The sequence below is a fragment of the Kogia breviceps genome, chromosome 5 (assembly GCF_026419965.1).
Source record: "Kogia breviceps isolate mKogBre1 chromosome 5, mKogBre1 haplotype 1, whole genome shotgun sequence".
In the NCBI taxonomy this organism is placed as follows: Eukaryota; Metazoa; Chordata; class Mammalia; order Artiodactyla; family Physeteridae; genus Kogia; species Kogia breviceps.
The window spans coordinates 83,023,767-83,044,286 of record NC_081314.1 but is presented as its reverse complement, the minus strand read 5'-3'; the positions used below and the strand labels follow the sequence as shown (position 1 = coordinate 83,044,286).

At 39.7% G+C, this 20,520-nt stretch overlaps 2 protein-coding genes across 10 annotated transcripts in view; one reads left to right on the top strand and one right to left on the bottom strand.

Moving 5' to 3' along the window:
- IQCB1 (IQ motif containing B1) overlaps positions 1-18,820 on the bottom strand; it is a 47,439-nt gene extending 28,619 nt beyond the window's left edge. For 3 of the 8 annotated variants that reach the window (XR_010840753.1, XM_067034474.1, XM_067034476.1), the window contains exons 1-5: positions 18,679-18,820; positions 18,130-18,212; positions 13,312-13,429; positions 12,906-13,068; positions 10,727-10,856 (exon numbers count right to left, since the gene is read on the bottom strand). Coding sequence is in view for 6 of the 8 variants with exons in the window: in XM_067034474.1 (XP_066890575.1) it covers positions 10,727-10,856; positions 12,906-13,068; positions 13,312-13,411 (393 nt within the window). In the remaining 2 variants the exon portion in view is untranslated. Of the gene's footprint in view, positions 1-10,113; positions 10,857-12,905; positions 13,069-13,311; positions 13,430-18,129; positions 18,213-18,342 lie in introns of all 8 variants that reach the window. The other 5 variants (XR_010840754.1, XM_067034478.1, XM_067034473.1 and 2 more) reach the window with 5 other exon arrangements.
- Positions 18,821-18,902: 82 nt separating this feature from the next.
- The window catches only part of EAF2 (ELL associated factor 2), a 50,012-nt gene continuing 48,394 nt past the window's right edge, over positions 18,903-20,520 (top strand). The window contains exon 1 of one of the 2 annotated variants that reach the window (XM_059064120.2): positions 18,903-19,109. In XM_059064120.2, coding sequence (XP_058920103.1) covers positions 19,001-19,109 — 109 coding nt within the window. In that variant the 5' untranslated portion in view covers positions 18,903-19,000. The remainder of the gene's footprint in view (positions 19,110-20,520) is intronic. The other variant, XM_067035353.1, reaches the window with a different exon arrangement.

Sequence of the window (20,520 nt, the reverse complement as noted above, 5' to 3'; positions counted from 1 at the left end):
TCAGGTTTTTCTGTAACATGTTATGAAAAACCCAAACGAACTTTCTGGCCAGCCTAATATATATGTATGTGTGTGTGTGTGTGTGTGTGTGTGTGTGTGTGTGTGTGTGTGTGTGTGTGTGTGTGTGTGTGTGTGTGTATACACACACATATATATGTATATGTATATTTTAACAAGTTTGCAGTTTAGGCCATAATACCCTGTGTATGTCTCACCGTGTGCTCTACTACCTACCTGCTAGCTAATTAAAAAATATATATATAATTGGGAAACAACTAGGTAGATAGAACTAATCGATAAATGGACATATATACACTACCAAACATAAAATAGATAGCTAGTGGGAAACAGCCGCATAGCACAGAGAGATCAGCTAGGTGGTTTGTGACCACCTAGAGGGGTTGGATGGGGAGGGTGGGAGGGAGGGAGACGCAAGAGGGAAGAGATATGGGAACATATGTATATGTATAACTGATTCACTTTGTTATAAAGCAGAAACTAACACACCATTGTAAAGCAGTTATACTCCATTAAAGATGTTAAAAAATAATAATTCTGAAAAAAAATTCAGTTTTCTTTTTCTTTTTTTAACACTAGAAACAGAATTTTAATTAATTTTAAACCAAAGTCCAAATTGTTCCATTTTAGTCCGTGCTGATTAACTTTTTCTGTGCTTCCCATTGCCATGATAACCCATCAACAAACAAGTGTGGGTACCTTCAAGATGGTGGAGGAGTAACACGTGGAGATCACCTTCCTCCCCACAAATACATCAAAAATACATCTACATGTGGAACGATGACTACAGAACACCTACTGAACACTGGCAGAAGACCTCAGACTTCCCAAAAGGCAAAAAAAATCCCCACGTACCTGGGTAGGGCAAAAGAAAAAAGAAAAAACAGAGACAAAAGAATAGAGACGGAACCTGCACCTCTGGGAGGGAGATGTGAAGGAAGAAAAGTTTCCACACACTAGGAAGCCCCGTCACTGTTGGGGACAGGGCACGACCAGGGGGGAAGCTTTGGAACCACAGAGGAGAGTGCAGCAACAGGGGTACAGAGGGCAAAGCGGAGAGATTCCCGCACAGAGGATCGGTGCCAACCAGCACTCACCAGCCTGAGAGGCTTGTCTGCTCACCCGCCGAGGTGGGTGGGGGCTGCGAGCTAAGGCTCAGGCTTTGGAGGTCAGATGACAGGGAGAGGACTGGGGTTGGCTGCGTGAAGTCAGCCTGAAGGGGGCTAGTGCACCACAGCTAGCCGGGAGGGAATCCGGGGAAGAGTCTGAACCTGCCTAAGAGGCAAGAGACCACTGTTTTGGGGTGCGCAAGGAGAGGGGATTCCTGCTCTGTGTGCCCAGAGACAGCAGAGCACTGCCTAAACAAGCTCCAGAGATGGGCATGAGCCACGACTGTCAGCTTGGACCCCAGAGATGGGCATGGACCGCTAACGCTGCCACCGCTGCCACCAAGAATCCTATATGCAAGCACAGGTCACTCCACACACCCTCCCTGGAAGGCTGTGTAGCATGCCACTGCCAGGGTCCCAAGATCCAGGGACAACTTTCCTGGGAGAACACACGGCACACCTCAGGCTGTTACAATGTCACACAGGCCTCTCCCACCACAGGTTTGCCCCGCATTCCAATTATGACTACTGTACCCCTCCCTCTCCCTGGCCTGAGCAAGAAATCCCTAATCAGCTGCTGCTTTAACACCCTCCTGTCTGGGTGGGGAACAGATGCTTGGGGGGGCCTACACACAGAGGTGGGGTCAAAACCAAAGCTGAACCCCAGGAGCTGTACGAACAAAGAAGAGAAAGGGAAATTTTCTGTGCAGCCTCAGAAGCAGGGGATTAAATCCCCACAATCAACATGATAAACCCTGAATGTTTGGAATACAGGAATAGACAATGAATGTTCCCAAAATTGAGGCGGTGGACTTTGGAGCAACTGTAGACATGGGGTTTGCTTTCTGCGTCTGATTTGTTTTTTGGGTTTAGGTTTATCTTAGTTTAGTTTTTAGTGCTTGTTATCACTGGTGGATTTGTTTATTAGTTTGGTTACTCTCTTCCTTTTTATTTTATTTTTATTAAATTTTTTTTTCCCTTTTTTCTCTTTTTGTGAGTGTGTGTATGTGTTTCTTTCTGTGATTACTGTCGGTTTAGGTTTGCTATTACCATATGTCCAAGGGTTCTGTCTGTTCGTTTTTGTTGTTGTTTGTTTTCTTTTTATCAGTGTGTGTGTGTGTGTGTGTGTGTGTGTGTGTGTGTGTGTGTGTGTGTGTGTTTCTTTGTGTGATTTCGTCTGTATAGTTTTGCTTTTACCATTTGGTTTGGGGTTCTATCTGTTCATTTTTTTGCCTGTTGTTTTTTTTCCTTCCTTTTCTTCTGAGCCATGCGGCTGGCAGGGTCTTGGTGCTCTGGCCAGGTGTTAGGCCTGAGCCTCCGAGGTGGGAGAGCCAAGTCCAGGACACTGGACCACCAGAGACCTCGGGCTCCATGTAATATCAATCAGCAAGAGGTCTCCCAGAACTCTCCATCTCAACACTAAGACCCAGCTCCATCCAACAGCCAGCAAGCTCCGGGGCTGGATGCCCCATGCCAAACAACTAGCAAGACAGGAACACAACCCCACTCATTAGCGGAGAGGCTGCCTAAAGTCATAATAAGTTAACAGACACCCCCAAAAATACCACCAGACACAGCCCTGCCCACCAGAAGGACAAGATCCAGCCTCACCCAGCAGAACACAGGCACCAGTCCCCTCCACAAGGAAGCCTACACAAGCCACTGAACCAACCTCACCCACTGGGGGAAGACACCAAAAATAACAGGAACTACGAACCTGCAGCCTGTGAAAAGGAGACCCCAAACACCATAAGTTAAACAAAATTAGAAGACAGAGAAATATGCAGCAGATGAAGGAACAAGGTAAAAACCCACCAGACCAAAGAAATGAAGAGGAAATAGGCAGTCTACCTGAAAAAGGATTCAGAGTAATGATAGTAAAGATGACCCAAAATCTCAGAAATAGAATGGAGGAAATAGAAGAAACGTTCAACAAGGACCTAGAAGAACTAAAGAGCAAACAAACAATGATGAACAACACAATAAATGAAATTTAAAATACTCTAGAAGGAATCAATAACAGAATAACTGAGGCAGAAGAACGGAAAAGTGAACTGGAAGACAGAATAGTGGAAATAACTGCCGCAGAGCAGAATTAAAAAAGAAAGAAAGAAAAGAACTCAGGACAGTCTCAGAGAACTCTGGGACAACATTAAACACACCAACATTTGAATTATAGGGGTCCCAGAAGAAGAAGAGAAAAAGAAAGGGTCTGAGAAAATATTTGAAGAGATTATAGTTGAAAACTTCCATAACATGGGAAAGGAAATAGTCAATCACGTCCAGGAAGCACAGAGACCCATACAGGATAAATCCAAGGAGAAACATGCCAAGACACATATTAATCAAACTACCAAAAATTAAATACAAATAAAAAATATTAAAAGCAGCAAGGGAAAAGCAACAAACAACATACAAGGGAATCCCCATAAGGTTAACAGCTAATCTTTCAGCAGAAACTCTGCAAGCCAGAAGGGAAAGGCAAGACATATTTAAAGTGATAAGGAAAAACCTACAACCAAGATTACTCTACCCAGAAAGGATCTCATTCAGATTCGACAGAGAAATTAAAAACTTCGCAGACAAGCAAAAGTTAAGAGAATTCAGTGCCACCAAACCAGCTTTACAACAAATGCTAAAGGAATTTCTCTAGGCAGGAAACACAAGAGAAGGAAAAGACTTACAAAAAACACATGAAGAACAATTAAGAAAATGGTAATAGGAACATACATGTAAATAATTACCTTAAAAGTAAATGGACTGAATGCTCCAACCAAAAGACACAGACTGGCTGAATGGATACAAAAACAAAACCCGTATATATTCTGCCTACAGGAGACACACTTCAGACCTAGGGACACATATAGACTGAAAGTGAGGGGATGGAAAAAGATGTTCCATGCAAATGGAAATCAAAAGAAAGCTGGAATAGCAATACTCATATCAGGCAAAATAGACTTTAAAATAAAGACTATTATAAGAGACAAAGAAGGACACTACATAATGATCAAGCGATCAACCCAAGAAAAAGATATAACAATCGTAAATATTTATGCACCCAACATAGGAGCACCTCAATACATAAGACAAATGCTAACAGCCATAAAAGGGGAAATCAACAGTAACACAATAATAGTAGGGGACTTTAACACCCCACTTTCACCAATGTACAGATCATCCAAAATGAAAATAAATAAGGAAAAACAAGCTTTAAATGACATATTAGACTAGATGGACTTAATTGATATTTATAGGACATTCCAACCAAAAACAACAGAATACACTTTCTTCTCAAGTGCACATGGAACATTCTCCACGACAGATCATACCTCTGGTCACAAATCAAGACTCGGTAAATTTAAGAAAACTGAAATCATATCAAGTATCTTTTCCGACCACAATGCTATGAGACTGGGTATCAATTACAGTAAAAAAAATTGTAAAAAATACAAACAATTGTATTTTTTGGAGGCTAAACAATATGCTACTAAATAACCAAGAGATCACTGAAGAAATCAAAGATGGAATAAAAAAAATACCTAGAAGCAAATGACAATGAAAATACGATGACCCAAAACCTATTGGATGCAACAAAAGCAGTTCTAAGAAGGAAGTTTATAGCAATATAATCATACCTCAAGAAACAAGAAAAATCTCAAACAACCTAACCTTACACCTAAAGCAATCAGAGAAAGAAGAGCGAAAAACCACCAAAGTTGGCAGAAGGAAAAAAATCATAAAGATGAGAGCAGAAATAAATGAAAAACAAATGAAGGAAACAAAAGCAAAGATCAATAAAACAAAAGCTGGTTCTTTGAGAAGATAAACAAAATTGATAAAACATTAGCCAGACTCATCAAGAAAAAAACAGAGAAAACTCAAATCAAAAGAATTAGAAATAAAAAACTACCAACTGACACTGCAGAAACACAAAGGATCATGAGAGACTACTACAAGGAACTACATGCCAATAAAATGGACAACCTGGCAGAAATGGATGAATTCTTAGAAAAGTACAACCTTCCAAGACTGAACCAGGAAGAAATAGAAAATATGAACAGACCCATCACAAGCACTGAAATTGAAACTGTGATTTAAAAACTTCCAACAAACAAAAGCCCAGGACCAGATGGCTTCACAGGTGAATTCTATCAAATCTATCCTTCTCACACTTTTCCAAAATATAGCAGAGGGAGGAAGACTCCCAAACTCATTCCACGAGGTCACCATTACCCCAATGCCAAAGCCAGACAAAGATGTCACAAAAAAAGAAAACTACAGACCAATATCACTGATGAACATAGATGCAAAAATCCTCAACAAAATACGAGCAAAAAGAATCCAACAGCACATTAAAAAGATCATACACCATGATCAAGTGGGGTTTATCCCAGGAATGCAAAGATTCTTCAATATATGCAAATCAATCAGTGTGATACACCATATTAACAAACTGAAGGATAAAAACTATATGATAATCTCAACAGATGCAGCAAAAGCTTTTGACAAAATTCAACACCCATTTATGATAAAAACTCTCCAGAAAGTAGGCATAGAGGGTACCTACCTCAAAGTAATAAAGGCCATATATGACAAATCCGCAGCCAACATCATTCTCAATGGTGAAAAACTGAAACCATTTCCTCTAATATCAGGAAAAAGACAAGGTTGCCCACTCTTACTACTATTATTCAACATAGTTTTGGAAGTTTTAGCCACAGCAATCAGAGAAGAAAAAGAAATAAAAGGAATCCAAATCAGAAAAGAAGAAGTAAAGCTGTCACTGTTTGCAGATACATGATACTACACATAGAGAATCCTAAAGATGCTACCAGAAAACTACTAGAGCTAATCAATGAATCTGATAAAGTAGCAGGATACAAAATTAATGCACAGAAATCTCTGGCATTCCTATACACTAATGATGAAAAATCTGAAAGAGAAATTAAGGAAACACTCCCATTTACCACTGCAACAAAAAGAATAAAATACTTAGGAATAAACCTACCTAAGGAGACAAAAGTCCTGTATGCAGAAAATTATAAGACACCAATGAAAGAAATTAAAAATGATACAAACAGATGGAGGGATATATCATGTTCTTGGATTGGAAGAATCAATATTGAAAATGACTATAGTACCAAAGCAATCTACAGATTCAATGCAGTCCCTATCAAACTACCAATGCCATTTTTCACAGAACTAGAACAAAAAATTTTACAATTTGTATGGAAACACAAAAGACCCTGAATAGCCAAAGCAATCTTGAGAAAGGAAAAAGGAGCTGGAGGAATCAGGTTCCCTGACTTCAGACTATAGCACAAAGTTATAGTAATCAAGACAGTATGGTACTGGCACAAAAACAGAAATATAGATCAATGGAACAGGATAGAAAGCCTAGAGATAAACCCACACACATATGCCACTTTATCTTTGAAAAAGGAGGCAAGAATGTACAATGGAGAAAAGACAGTCTCTTCAATAAGTGGTGCTGGGAAAACTGGACAGCTACACCTAATACAATGAAATTAGAAGTCTTCCTAACACCATACACAGTAATAAACTCTAAATGGATTAAAAACTTCAATGTAAGGCCAGATACTATAAAACTCTTAGAGGAAAACATAGGCAGAACACTCTATGACATAAACCACAGCAAGATCCTTTTTGACCCACCTCCTAGAGAAATGTGAATAAAAACAAAAATAAACAAAGGGGACCTAATGAAACTTAAAAGCTTTTGCACAGCAAAAGAAACCATAAACAAGTCAAAAGACAACCCTCAGAATGGGAGAAAATATTTGCAAATGAAGCAACTGTCAAAGGATTAATCTCCAAAATTTATAAGCAGCTCATGCAGCTCAATATGAAAAAAAGAAACAACCCAATACAAAAATGGGTAGAAGACCTAAATAGACATTTCTCCAAAGAAGATATACAGATTGCCAACTAACACATGAAAGGATGCTCAACATCATTAATCATTAGAGAAATGCAAATCAAAACCACAATGAGGTATCACCTCACATCAGTCAAAATGGCCATCATCAAAAAATCTACAAACAGTAAATGCTGGAGAAGGTGTGGAGAAAAGGGAACCCTCTTGCACTGTTGGTGGGATTGTAAACTGATACAGCCACTATGGAGAACAGTATGGAGGTTCCTTAAAAAACTTAAAATAGAACTACCATATGACCCAGCAATCTCACTACTGGGCATATACCTTGAGAAAACCGTAATTCAAAAAGAGACATGGGGGCTTCCCTGGTGGCGCAGTGGTTGAGAATCTGCCTGCCGATGCAGGAGACACGGGTTCATGCCCTGGTCCGGGAAGATCCCACATGCCGCGGAGCGGCTGGGCCTGTGAACCATGGCCGCTGAGCCTGCGCGTCCGCAGCCTGTGCTCCGCAATGGGAGAGGCCACAACAGTGAGAGGCCCGCATACCGCAAAAAAAAAAAAAAAAAAAAAAAAAAAAAAAAGAGACATGGGCTTCCCTGGTGGCGCAGTGGTTGAGAGTCTGCCTGCTGATGGCAGGGGACACAGGTTCGTGCCCCAGTCTGGGAAGATCCCACATGCTGTGGACCGGCTGGGCGCATGAGCCATGGCTGCTGAGCCTGCGCATCTGGAGCCTGTGCTCCACAACGGGAGAGGCCACAACAGTGAGAGGCCAGTGTACCGCCATAGAAAAAAAAAAAAAAAGAGAGAGGGAGAGACATGTATCACAATGTTCATTGCAGCACTATTTACAATACCCAGGACATGGAAGCAACCTAAGTGTTCATTGACAGATGAATGGATAAAGAAGATGTGGCACATATATACAATGGAATGTTACTCAGCCATAAAAAGAAATGAAACTGAGTTATTTGTATTGAGGTGGATGGACCTAGAGTCTGTCATACAGAGTGAAGTCAGAAAGAGAAAAATAAATACCATATGCTAACATATATGGAATGTAAACAAAAATGGTTTTGATGAACCTAGGGGCAGGACAGGAATAAAGACGCAGACGTAGTGAATGGACTTGAGGACACACAGAGGGGGAAGGGTAAGCTGGGACGAAGTGAGAGAGTAGCACTGACATATATACACTACCAAATGTAAATTAGATAGCTAGTGGGAAGCAGCTGCATGACACAGGGAGATCAGCTTGGTACTTTGTGACCACCTAGAGAGGTGGGATAGGGAGGGTTGGAGGGAGACGCAAGAGGGAGGGGATATGGGGATATATGTATACATATAGCTGATTCACTTTTTTATACAGCAGAAACTAACACAACATTGTAAAGCAATTATACTCCAATAAAGATGTTAAAAAAACAAAAAACAAGTGCGACAGGAAGAACTGGATGGGCTCAGTGGCAGAGGCTGGTCTTTCAGGCCAAGGAGAGCCGGTCCTCCTGCCCTACCAGCCTGTCCATTACACCAGTACCTGCTCCACTGGAACCTGAGTCATGGACTCAGACAGTAACTTCCTGCCTGGATTCTGGGCACTTCTGTGTCCTCCTGGCCCTGTGCACTGAATCCTGTCTCTCGTCATTTTCTTTTTATTCACCATTTTAATTTGTTCTGTGGTCAAGTGGCCCTCGTTTTTTGTAGCTGATTTACTCCCTTTGATGTATATACTAAAGAATTTTTTATCTCTATACAAATACCATGATTAAGAATAAGAAAGTATTATGAAAACTATTGAAGGACTGTATAAATGAAAAGAATATAATTATTATTGCTTTTAAGTGGGGAATATTAAATAAAAGTGCTTTGAAGAAAACATAAAGCTTTCATAATGGTCTGAGTTATTAATGAGATGGAAATTCATTTTACAAAGGAGGAAGTTGAGGTAGAGTGAAATCAAGTGATTTGCCTAAGAACCCAGAGTTAGTTTGTGGCACAGCCAGAAAAGAAATCAAGTTCAACACAATTTCTATAGTTCATGCCGCTTTAACTGAACTGAATTATATCTAGCAAATATGCAAATATTTATTTACTGCTAGCATCCCTCAAAATGTCAATGGAGATGCTAGAAGTGGCATCTGTGACCCATATACTCTACCACTAAGTTAAATTCTCTACCAACAATACTTCTCACACTCAAACCACTTTTTTGTGCACAATGTTGTATATCTTGCTCAATTTCACTCTTAAACTTTTTTAACTTATTTTTTTGAATTAAAAATATATCTGTCTTAGGTTTTCTATAAGAAATACCTAGAGATTTTATCTACTTTATTAGCCTGAGAGTTGTTTAAATGCAAAACTATGTCTATTCCTTATATACCCAAAGCATCTCAAATCGAACTTAACATCCTATAGCGACTTACATTATTTCCCTTCATAATTCACAAAAGTTTTGAATCTGCTCTATCTCTGATGTGGCAGTAGGCCCAAATGTACATATAGCCAAGAACTCTTCCAAGGTGGAATTTCACCCTTGTGGACTTATCACTCCTTAAATATTCTATATCCAAACTGATCTAATTGACATTTTCAGAACATTACACACTACAACTGAGGAGTTCACATTCAGGTATACAGGGAGTCTTTGCTTTTGCATGGTACCATGTTAAATGAAATCTGTGTATATCAAAAGCTTTACATGTCCCTGATATCCATGAGTTTCAGTTAAGACAGCACTGTGCAAAGCAAGGACTGCTTGTAATGGAACATTCACCACTATAAAACATATGGAGTGCCATAAAACAAGTCTGAAAATACTTCAAAGGACTGAAATGACAGAGTATGTTATTGGACATGACAGAATTAAATTAGAAACTGATAACAATAAAACATCAAGAAAACCTTCAAATATTTTGAAACTAATCAACATACTTCTAACTGATCCATAGGTTAAAAAACAAAAAAAAAGTACATATAGTATCCAGCATAATTCACCCAAGAAATACTTGTTGGATTGAAATGAACCCAAATGTTTAGGTTGAAATATTTTGACTAGAAAGGATCTGAAGGAGCATATAGAAAGTGCACCTTGGGCTTCCCTGGTGGTGCAGTGGTTGCAAGTCTGCCTGCCGATGCAGGGGACATGGGTTTGTGCCCCGGTCCGGGAAGATCCCACATGCTGCAGAGTGGCTGGGCCCGTGAGCCATGGCAGCTAAGCCTGCAGGTCCAGAGACTGTGCTCCGCAACGGGAGAGGCCACAATGGTGAGAGGCCCATGTACCGCAAAAAAAAAAAAAAAAAAAAAAAAAAGAAAATGCACCTTTATTCTTCGTCACCATTGGAGCTACTGAGAAAAGCCTTGGGGCTAGAGAACAATACTTTCTTCCACTACTGATTTAAGTAGAAGGTATGTTTTAGGAAAATGCTACGGAAATAAATGTCTATGGATGATGCTCAAAACTGAGTAGTAAAACAGATCCTTTAAAAAGCATATTGTCATACAATACGCTTCAGTCAGCACTTTAAAATTTTCAAATGTAGAGATTTTCTTTTTTTTTGGTTGTAGCTTTAAAAATGTTTGAATCCATTACTCTAATTGTACTTTCAGCCAAATACTGCACACTTGAACAATGTGGAACATCATCTCAAGAATTAACCTGTTTTGTCTACAAAACAGAAAAACCCTAAATAAATACATATACCTTAGCTGTGTTGATGAAACATGTTTGCAATTGCCTCCCCAAAACCAGAAAATTTTCTACAGCTGATGGAAGTAATTCATTGTAAAATTCCTCTGCATCTTCTCCTGGTTCCAAGCCCACACAGCAATGGCTGAAATAAGAGCACAAGTTTGTGATTCAGCTTGTGCTAATTATAAATTTTAGATGAATGCTAAAGCTTCTATATACACAGTGCCTTAATGAGAATTTTTAGTATCTTTCTTTTGTTGCCAAGCCAATAAAGAACTTTTACAGGAAAATTAGTGTAACAACTTTCTTAACAAGTAACAAGTAAACAGTGGTGTGGATTTTGCCTGTACTTAGAGCTAGGACTTACACGTCCTAAAAACTTACTTGTCAATCCTTCAGGAAACAAAATACACTTGGCTCACAATAAAGAGAAAGAGGCAAGTTTTCAGAGATTTTATCTACTTTATTAGCCTGAGAGTTGTTTAAATGCAAAACTATGTCTATTCCTTATATACCCAAAGCATCTCAAATCGAACTTAACATCCTATAGTGACTTACATTATTTCCCTTAATAATTCACAAAAGTTTTGAATCTGCTCTACCTCTGATGTGGCAGTAGGCCCAAATGTACATATAGCCAAGAACTCTTGGGGCTACACACACTCTAAAAGCAATAGAATACCATTCAGGAGTAACATATATGTTAATTGATACATTTTACACATCAGATAGCCAAAAAATAGCTAGGGTAGCATTAGTCTACAAGGGACAGATTATCAATTTTTTCCAATAGATCTACTTTCCTAAAATCTGCAAAATATCTGATTGCATATTCCCTACGTCAGAAGAGGAGACAGCAAAAACTCTAAGGAACAGTTTACAATATACATCGAAAGAGAGACGGTCATTTAGAGAAATGGGTCCTCTTGAAACCACACATAGTCACCCCCGGATACAAAATGAGTATATTCAAAAGCCTCAATGGTAAGAATTATTTGTGCAGACTAATACCAAAAAAAGTCCCTAATCCAAGAATGGTCTCTATGTGTGTACTCTAATGAGTAAGTGCAGATGTTAGAGGCTTGTGCAGACACTGATAAGCAACAGTGACTACCTACTGAGTACACTAAAAACTGACTAATGCTCAGTGTCTTTTTTTTGCATATCAGTTCCTAAGGTCAATAGACTTACACTCACATGTACCAGTTTCTCTTTTCCCTATGGTTTCTAAAGTTAATTAAGAGTAGTATTTATATTGAAAATGTTAATAAATGAAATACGTTTTTTGTACATTCACAAACATGGGGATTTCTGAAGACCTGCAGTCCACTTCTGAGAACCGAGCTCAATCAATATTTCCATGAGCTAACATATCTAACAACACAAAGACATAAGGCTTTATTTACTTAAGGAAATAATTAATCTTGAAAATTAAGATATAAAAAAATTACATGTGTTAACTGTTTTTCCTAACTGTATACCTTGAATCTGGCCTTTATCTATCTATGTTTAATTATAAGCAGTTTCAAAAGCTAAGATCCAACTAGTACTGCACATTTTCAGTGACTTAATTGGGAAGTGGCTTAGACACTGAGAATACCTGATTTATTTCATTGCCTCCTATATGAAAAAAGATTTTGATCTTTTTCTCATAATTTCTAGCATGGCAGTAGATCAGTAAATGCTGCTTCTAAATTTATTGACGTGATTTGGGTTACTCAATGAAATATATAGTTGAGACAGCTAAACCAATATACTGTGAAATGAAGTTTCTGTATCTCTTCTCCTGCAGTCCTTTGCTTATGCCTTTCATTTCAGCACCTTTTTCATTCTGCCTTGTATGATAAATCCACATGACTGTCATCCCATGTCTACTGTTTTTCCAGTATAGAGCCAGTGCCTTAATCTCTTCATTTCTTCAATAGTCTTTAGTCTATTAGGCCCTTGGGATTCAGTGGTGAGCACAAGATCACCATCTTCATAGAGCTTATGGAGTGAAATTTTTGACAGTGAAATATTCACAAATACAGTTAGGAATAATAATATATAGTATGAAGGAAAAGTACATCCATAACATACCATGGGAGGTTGCCAATGTTTGTTAGCCAGATGAAGAAAAGAAAGCAAATGTTGAAATTAAGAATCTACTACTATATCCCTCAACAACAAGCTGATTTATTGTTCATTTTACCTTAATATCTGTGTAAGCTGGGAAATTGTAGTCCAACCACCCTGGATTCGAGAACAATCTTGACTAAGGACCAAGAGGCAATACTGAATGAGATCATAACAATATATATCTTGTTTGACTTTCTTCAACTCTGAGCTTCCAAAAGGTGTGTTGTTTATTATTTCTAAGGCAAAAGGAAATAAGATATACTTATTTTTACTCAATCAATCCAAGCGCTATCTGTATTTTTATAGGTTGAATAATGACTAAAAATACATTAAAAAGGAAAAAGAAATCACTGCTTTATCACAGTGTTAAGATTTCACTGAACAAATTAAAAGCAAATGCTAAAATTGTACCCATGATGGAATTTGTTAAAGTGTCAGCCGATCACAAAAAGATTTTCTTACCTTTACCTGTTTCTTACCTTTTAACTTCAACAGTATAACAGGGACATTCTGCTCAGGACTTACTGCAACTTCAGCAGCTAGAGATAAGATCCTTGGGTCTGTACCCATTGGCTTCATTTCTCATACCACCTATATCTGACAGAATCAGAAAAATAAAGGTCAACAGCCTAAAACATTCCCCCCCTAAATAATGTTTGAAATATAAATGACAACAGCTTTGCTTGGTTCAAGAAGTGTAGATTTTTCTCATTTCTTTCTTATATGGAGAAACTGGTTTTTCCAACTAGTGTACCTCTAAAAGAGTTAAAGACCCTTATACCTTACTGTAACAGCTACACTAGGTACTGTTTATTGTGCACTCTCTAAGAGTCAGAAACTGTGCTTGGTGCTTCACATTCACTCTCTCTAATCTGCACAACAATCCTAGGTTAGGAGTTAATTTTCTTTTATCATGAAAGAGAAACTGAGTGTGCAGAAATGAGCTAATACAGGCCTAAGACTGATATCTTTTTTAAAGGTCTCCTTACAAGGTTGGCCCTTGCCTGGTGTCTAGGAACTTGGATTTCAAGAAGGTTTCCACCAATCTCCTAATATGACTGGCTCACTGGGCCTAAACTGTTTGTAAAAACAATGCGGTTTATGTTGAACACCTGCTTTCCTTCCTGAAGTCTGGAATTCTGATATGTGGTAGCAGAGGATGCCTACATGACCATCTCCAATAAGGACTCTGTCACTGAGTCTCTAGTGAGCATCCCTAGTAAATAACACTTCAACATGTTATTACAACTCATTGAAGGAGGAATTAAGCATTTCCTATGTGACTCCACTGGGAGAGGATTCTTGGAAGTTTGCACCTGTTCTCCTCTGAATTTCACCTCATGTGCCTTCTCCCTTTGACGATTTTCCTTTGTATCCTTTTAGTGTAATAAACCATAGCTGTGATTATGATTATATCCTGAGAACTATGAGCCCTCCTAGCAAATTACTAAACCTGGAGTTGGTCCTGGGGATTTCCAACACACAACTCAGAAATGTTATTGTAAGATGACCAAGACTTGTTTATAAATAGCATAGTGAATAAATCAATTATCTTAAAAAAATCCACATCCCAATTGAATTTGTTGCTAAAACCTTTCCCATGTGCCACAACTACTGAGGCCCACGCGCCTAGAGCCTGTGCACTACAGCGAAGAGTAGCCCGTGCTTGCCACAACTAGAGAAAGCCCGTGCGCAGCAACAAAGACCCAATGCAGCCAAAAAATAAATAAATAAATAAATTTAAAGAGGGAGGGGATATGGGGATATATGTATGCATATGGCTGATTCACTTTGTTGTACAACAGAAACTAACACAGTATTGTGAAACAATTATAGTCCAATAAAGATCTATAAAAATAAATAAAAATTTAAAGAAAATTAAATTCTTTTAATTTAAGGCATTCAAAGCTCAAAGATACCATTTAAAAAAAGTATAATCTTAACTTATTTATAATAAATACTAACATATATTAAGTGCTTACTATGAATTAAGCACTGTGCTAAGTGCTTTCATATGCATTATCTCATTTAATCCTCACAACAGGACTATGAGGTAGAGCCTTTAATCACCTACATTTTACAGATTAAAAAAAAGTAAAGTTTGAAGAAGTTAAGAAACTTGTCGTGGTTCCACCAGCATGTGGTGGAGTCAGTATTCAAATCCAGATCAGTATGAATCCAATTTCCATTACAATGTTCATTATATTCCTTCCCACATAAAAGAGTAAAGAAACACAAAACGTATCCCCAAATAACTACTTCTCACTTTTTAAGCTATTCTTCATAACTGGCACCACAGTTTACCCTTTAAAGAGTTGGGGACTTCCCTGGTGGTCCAGTGGTAAAGAATCCACCTTCCAATGCAGGGGATGCGGGTTCGATCCCTGGTTGGGGAACTAAGATGCCACATGCCACGGGGCAACTAAGTCCACACACCACAACTACTGAGCCCACACGCCTCAACTAGAGAGCCCACGTGCCACAATCTACAGAGCCCACACGCTCCGGAGCCCACGCTATGAGAGAGAAAATGTGCAGGCCATGACTAGAGAGAAGCCCGCATGCTGCCACGAAGAGCTCCCGTGCAGCAACAAAAGATCCCACATGTTGCAACTAAGACTCGATGCAGCCAAAAATAAGATAAATAAATAAATATTTTTTAAAAAAGAGTTGGCCATAATACAGGATCCAAAAATCATTCCTTTTTAGGTAGAATACAGATCATTAAAAAACAAGTTTTCTGGAAACATTTTTAAAGAAAGCCCAGCACAACTCTTGGCACATAAACTTTCTAGGAAAGTGGATATAGTTATCTCATTCCTTCCAATGGCTGCATTATGCCATGCTTACTTTGTAAGAGTGTATCAAAATATATTTAAACATCTCCTCTACTGGAAGTCATTCAGAGTGTATGCTAGTACAAGCAATGCTGCAATAAATACCAAAGTATATGTCTTAGGTACTCAAGATAGTACTCTGTGGGATGAATTTTTCCCTTGCAGTCAGATGGCTGGGTGGCAGGACATATATTTTAAAATTTTTGATTAGATACCAAATTTTTCTCCAAAATGGGTGTTCCAATTTATACTTCCACCGACAATGAATGAGGGTGCTCATTTTACTATGCCTTCAATAGTACCTAATGTTATATTTTACATTTTTGTCAATCTGCTAGGTGAAAAATGGTATCATCTTGTTTTAATTTCTATTTGATTATTAGGGAGGTTCAGCACGTTTCATGTTCACTGGCCATTTATTCTTTCATATATTTTCTCTTCACATCCCTCAACAATTTTTCTATTGGCTTGTCTTATTCTTTTGTAGAAGCTTTAAGTTTTTCATACATGGATATGTATATACACCCTTTATCTTTTATATTGTCTATAAACACTTTATCCTCATTTGTCGTTTATTTTTTATTTTTTATTTTTTAATTTTTTTATTTTTCTGCTATGCGGGCCTCTCACTGCTGTGGCCTCTCCCGTTGCGGAGCACAGTATCCGGACGCGGGCCCAGCCGCTCCGAGGCATGTGGGATCTTCCCGGACGGAGCACGAACCCGTATCCCCTGCATCGGCAGGCGGGCTGTCAACCACTGTGCCACCAGGGAAGCCCCTATTTTTTAAAGCTTGATTATGGTTTTACCGTAGTTTTACAATTTTTATGTAGTCAAGTATAACAATCTTCCCTCTATAACTTCTGCCTTTGGTGTCATGCTTAGAAATGTCCTCCCTACCCTAAGAGCTAAAATATAATCTCTTAATTCTTTCTACTGTTTTTATTATTTTGTTTTACTTATATCTTCATAAACATACAACTTTATTTATATCTTCAATACAAATGTAAGTTATTTTTGTGAGTGGTTTAAGATAGGAAGCTATAACGTTAGATGAGGTTACAGAATGGTGAAAAAAGAACAAATGCACATAGCTGTCATAAATTTCTGAGATAATTTATCATGAATGGATACAAGAGAAGCAATCTGAAATGTCACTTGGGTATATTTTTAGATTCTATTTAGTTTATTAGTCTATTTGTTTCTTCCTGGGCTAGTACAACATATTTCATTTAGATGTATGAATAGAGAAAATTCACATTAGAAGGTAAGCTTCACAAGGGCAAAACTCATACCATTCTTGGTGGATGACTTTTTACCTCTTTGGTTCACTGTTACATTCCCAGAGGCTAGACTAGCGCTTGGCATGTGGTAGGTACTTAGTATTTATATATGTTGAAACAATGAATAAATGCACAAACTTTGGGTATTCCAAAACCTCTATTTCTTGATGCTCTGCTTTTCTCCTGGTTATAAAATGGAAACATCAGACTTCTTGTTGAAAGTCTTTTTAAAGCAAAATAGATTCACAATACTGTTCTTGCCCTCTGGCTAATATAATAAAACATCATCACCACCACCAAATATGCGTAGGGCTCTATGATAGACTCAAGGTTCACAAAGATTTTATATAGGACAGATTTCCTGTTCACATTCTGGTTAGGAAAGAAAAGTATACTCACAGACCCATATACACACATACGTAAAATAAAATAATTATGTAAAATATGTTACATGCCAAATAGGTGACATAGATGTTAAGAATAAAGACCACAGAGTCAGAGGACAGGGTTTCCATGAACAAGCTTTCTTACCTGTAAACAAAATAATAATTCCTACCTCCTAGAATAATTCAAGGTTTAGAAAAGAAGGCAGCCACCAAAGATGGCCCTAAAAAGTTGCATGACAGTGAGGTCTCAAAAATAATAACCATTCAGAGAGCTTTTACTTTATCCCATGAATTGTTTTAAATGCTTTCTTGTACTAACTAATTTAATCCTCTCAACAACTGTAAGGTATAAGTACTATTATTTTTTCCTCCCATTTTAATGATGAGCATCCTTAACTTTGGTTTGCACAAAGTCATACTGTACAGAGTATGAAGCTGGGGTTCAAACCCAAAGATTCTGGCTTTAGAACCCGAGCGCTTAACTACCACAGGGAACGGTCTTAGTACACCTTAAAAGAGTAGAATTTGGACAAGCAGACAGGCGGCGAGAGACACATTCATCTACCTGCCTGGAACAATAAATTACAAACCTGGCGAAGGTAGCAGTTAAGTAAGAAAGTTTTCTGATTACGTAATTACCCTGAAAAACCACCACTGTTATGGCAACCATTTGTAAACCTTCTCTTGGATGCTTGTCTTCTAATACAGCACTTCTCTCACCTTTACCCTTAAACTCACAAACTTTTGACAGGAAAAAAAAAGACAATTATTTTTCAATTATTAATGCTATTACCCTGCTGCCAGAGCACAAGGTCTGGCCTTGATCTTTTGGGAATTCGGTCTTCGGGGCCGTGCCGTTACCGCCGCCACAGATGACTGTGAAGAAGATAAAGAAGGTAAACCAATGCAATCCAGCTGCAACTAATCCTAAATATCTGCAGTTCCAAACTCTGAAACTTTTTTACCCGCCCCACTTCACCCCCTCCCTCTATCCCAGTCCTTATACCACCAGGAACTTCCTCTGGAAGTCAAAAAACGATTGCTGAGGTAACGGCGTCGTCTCCAGTCAGGTCCACCGACCGCGTCTCTGAGGCCACGGGCGTCTCTACTCCGGATTCTAGAGCCGTCTTTCGTGCTACCAGGCCTTCGACAAGACACCAGGCCTAGTGCTCAGGCTCCGCCCCTCCCCCGCCTCAGTTTCCACACCAGATCTCCACAGAAAAGGCGCGGAGCAGGCCGATTCTCCCTTTAAGAGCGATCGCTTGGTCCAGAAGCCTGCGGTCCGGGCCTCCCGGTATCCCGGGGCGCCCTCCTTCCCCAGCCGCCCCGTCAAGTCGGCTACCTCATTCCTGCCTCGCGTTGCTCCGCCGGATAACCCCACCCCCACCGCGCACCTCAGAAACGCGCCGTGCCGGGGTCTGCTGGCGTCGCAACGTGGGAAATGGAGCCTGGCTGCAGGACCAGCAGCCTCGGGGCCAAGGGGCGGGGCGCCCCTCTCCAGGAAGCCAATCAGCACGCGAGAGGCCCAGTGGGACCGCTCTCGTCGGCCGCGGGGCGGAGTCTATGGTGGCTGCGCCCGCGGCGGCCGAGCACCTCTTCTTCAGGCTGAGTTGGCAGAGGGTAGTGAGCGCCGGTCGCCGAGGCAGAGTCGGAGCCGGAGGAGAATGATGAATGGAACCGCAGGACCTTCGCATATTGACAGTCGCGAGCGGGTTCTCAAGTTAGGGGAGAGTTTTGAGAAGCAACCGCGCTGCGCCTTCCACACTGTGCGCTGTGAGTGAGGACGACCCCCGGGGAAAGGGGGGGAGCTCTGGGTATGGGGGTGCGGAAGCACAACTCTCTCCAAGTCGTGTTTGCACAGACCTCGCCACCCCTTATTCTATGGGAGAATGGGGTGCCCAGCGCGACCCGCTGCCCTGTCTGGAGTGCTAGGGGGCCGGTGGAAGTAGCCTGGTCGAGCAGGTGTGGGTAATTCTGAGCAGAGAGATTTAGGTAAGACCAGCAGGTAGAAAGGGACGCTTTGTGGAGGAGGTCTACAGGGGTGACTATTGGTGGAGTCAGACGTTACTGGCGGATCATGCAGAGGTGGAAAGGAAAATACAGTTGACCCTTGAACAACGCAGAGGTTAGGGACGTCGACCCCGCGCAGTGGAAAATCCACGGGCTGCTATCTCTTCCTCAAAAACGAAGGAATCGATACATGACTCACCCAAGGTCCCGAAGCTGAAACCATTTGGGTAGAATCAGAACTCAAACTCTATAGTTTTTTTCATTCCACGTATTGTGATCTCTAATGGAACACAAACTTTTCCCCACACTTCGTTAATTTAAAGATCTGTAAGATGAAAATACAGATACTCTATTTATTGGAAAAAATCCTCATGTAAGTGGACCCGTGCGGTGCAGACCCGTCCGTGTTATTCAAGGAACAGCTGTAATAAGGTGACAAATGGAAGGGGGCAAAGGGAAATGGGAAGGGAAAATGCCTTTAGGTTGGTAGGGAAACATTCTCTCCCTTCGTCACTTTTGGTGTCTGCCTGATGAAAATGCCTTTAGGTTGGTAGGAAAACATTCTCTCCTTTCTTCACTTTTGGTGTCTGACTGATGAGGGTTCTTATTTACTGTGTTCCTGGAGAAAGATTCTGAACCATTCTAATAATCTGTATCTCTTCTGGACCCCTGATTTCATTCAGTCACTTATCAAATACTGATTATCACTGTACTGAAGGGTGTGTTATGAATTTATTAGAAAGATATTTACCCCCTGTGATTTCTCCTTTTGGTTTCCCTTTGTCCTCTGGAACTAGTTTTGATACATTTTTCTCTTTTATGTTGTTGAGGTAGAAAATGGAACTCTTTTGCTTTAATAGTTGAATGGTGTAGATTCCGGGAAGGAAAATATAGTATATTATGATTTGGTATGTAAAACATTTTTTGCATAATAGCCCGCATAGAATTATAGAGTGGGAAGGAAACTCTGAGATCATTGAATCATAACCTCTTATTTTTCTGTGGCCAAATTGTAAAGTAGGTATTTTTTCACTTCCTCTTTCTAGCCCTGCCCTTCCTTAGTGTCTCATCATTCCACCCTTCTCAGTCATTCTGTCCTTAGACTGTTCAGAGATCTTTATGGTTTTTACTCTGAAGTGTTCCATGCTTCAATTAAAACTCACATTCTCCAAAA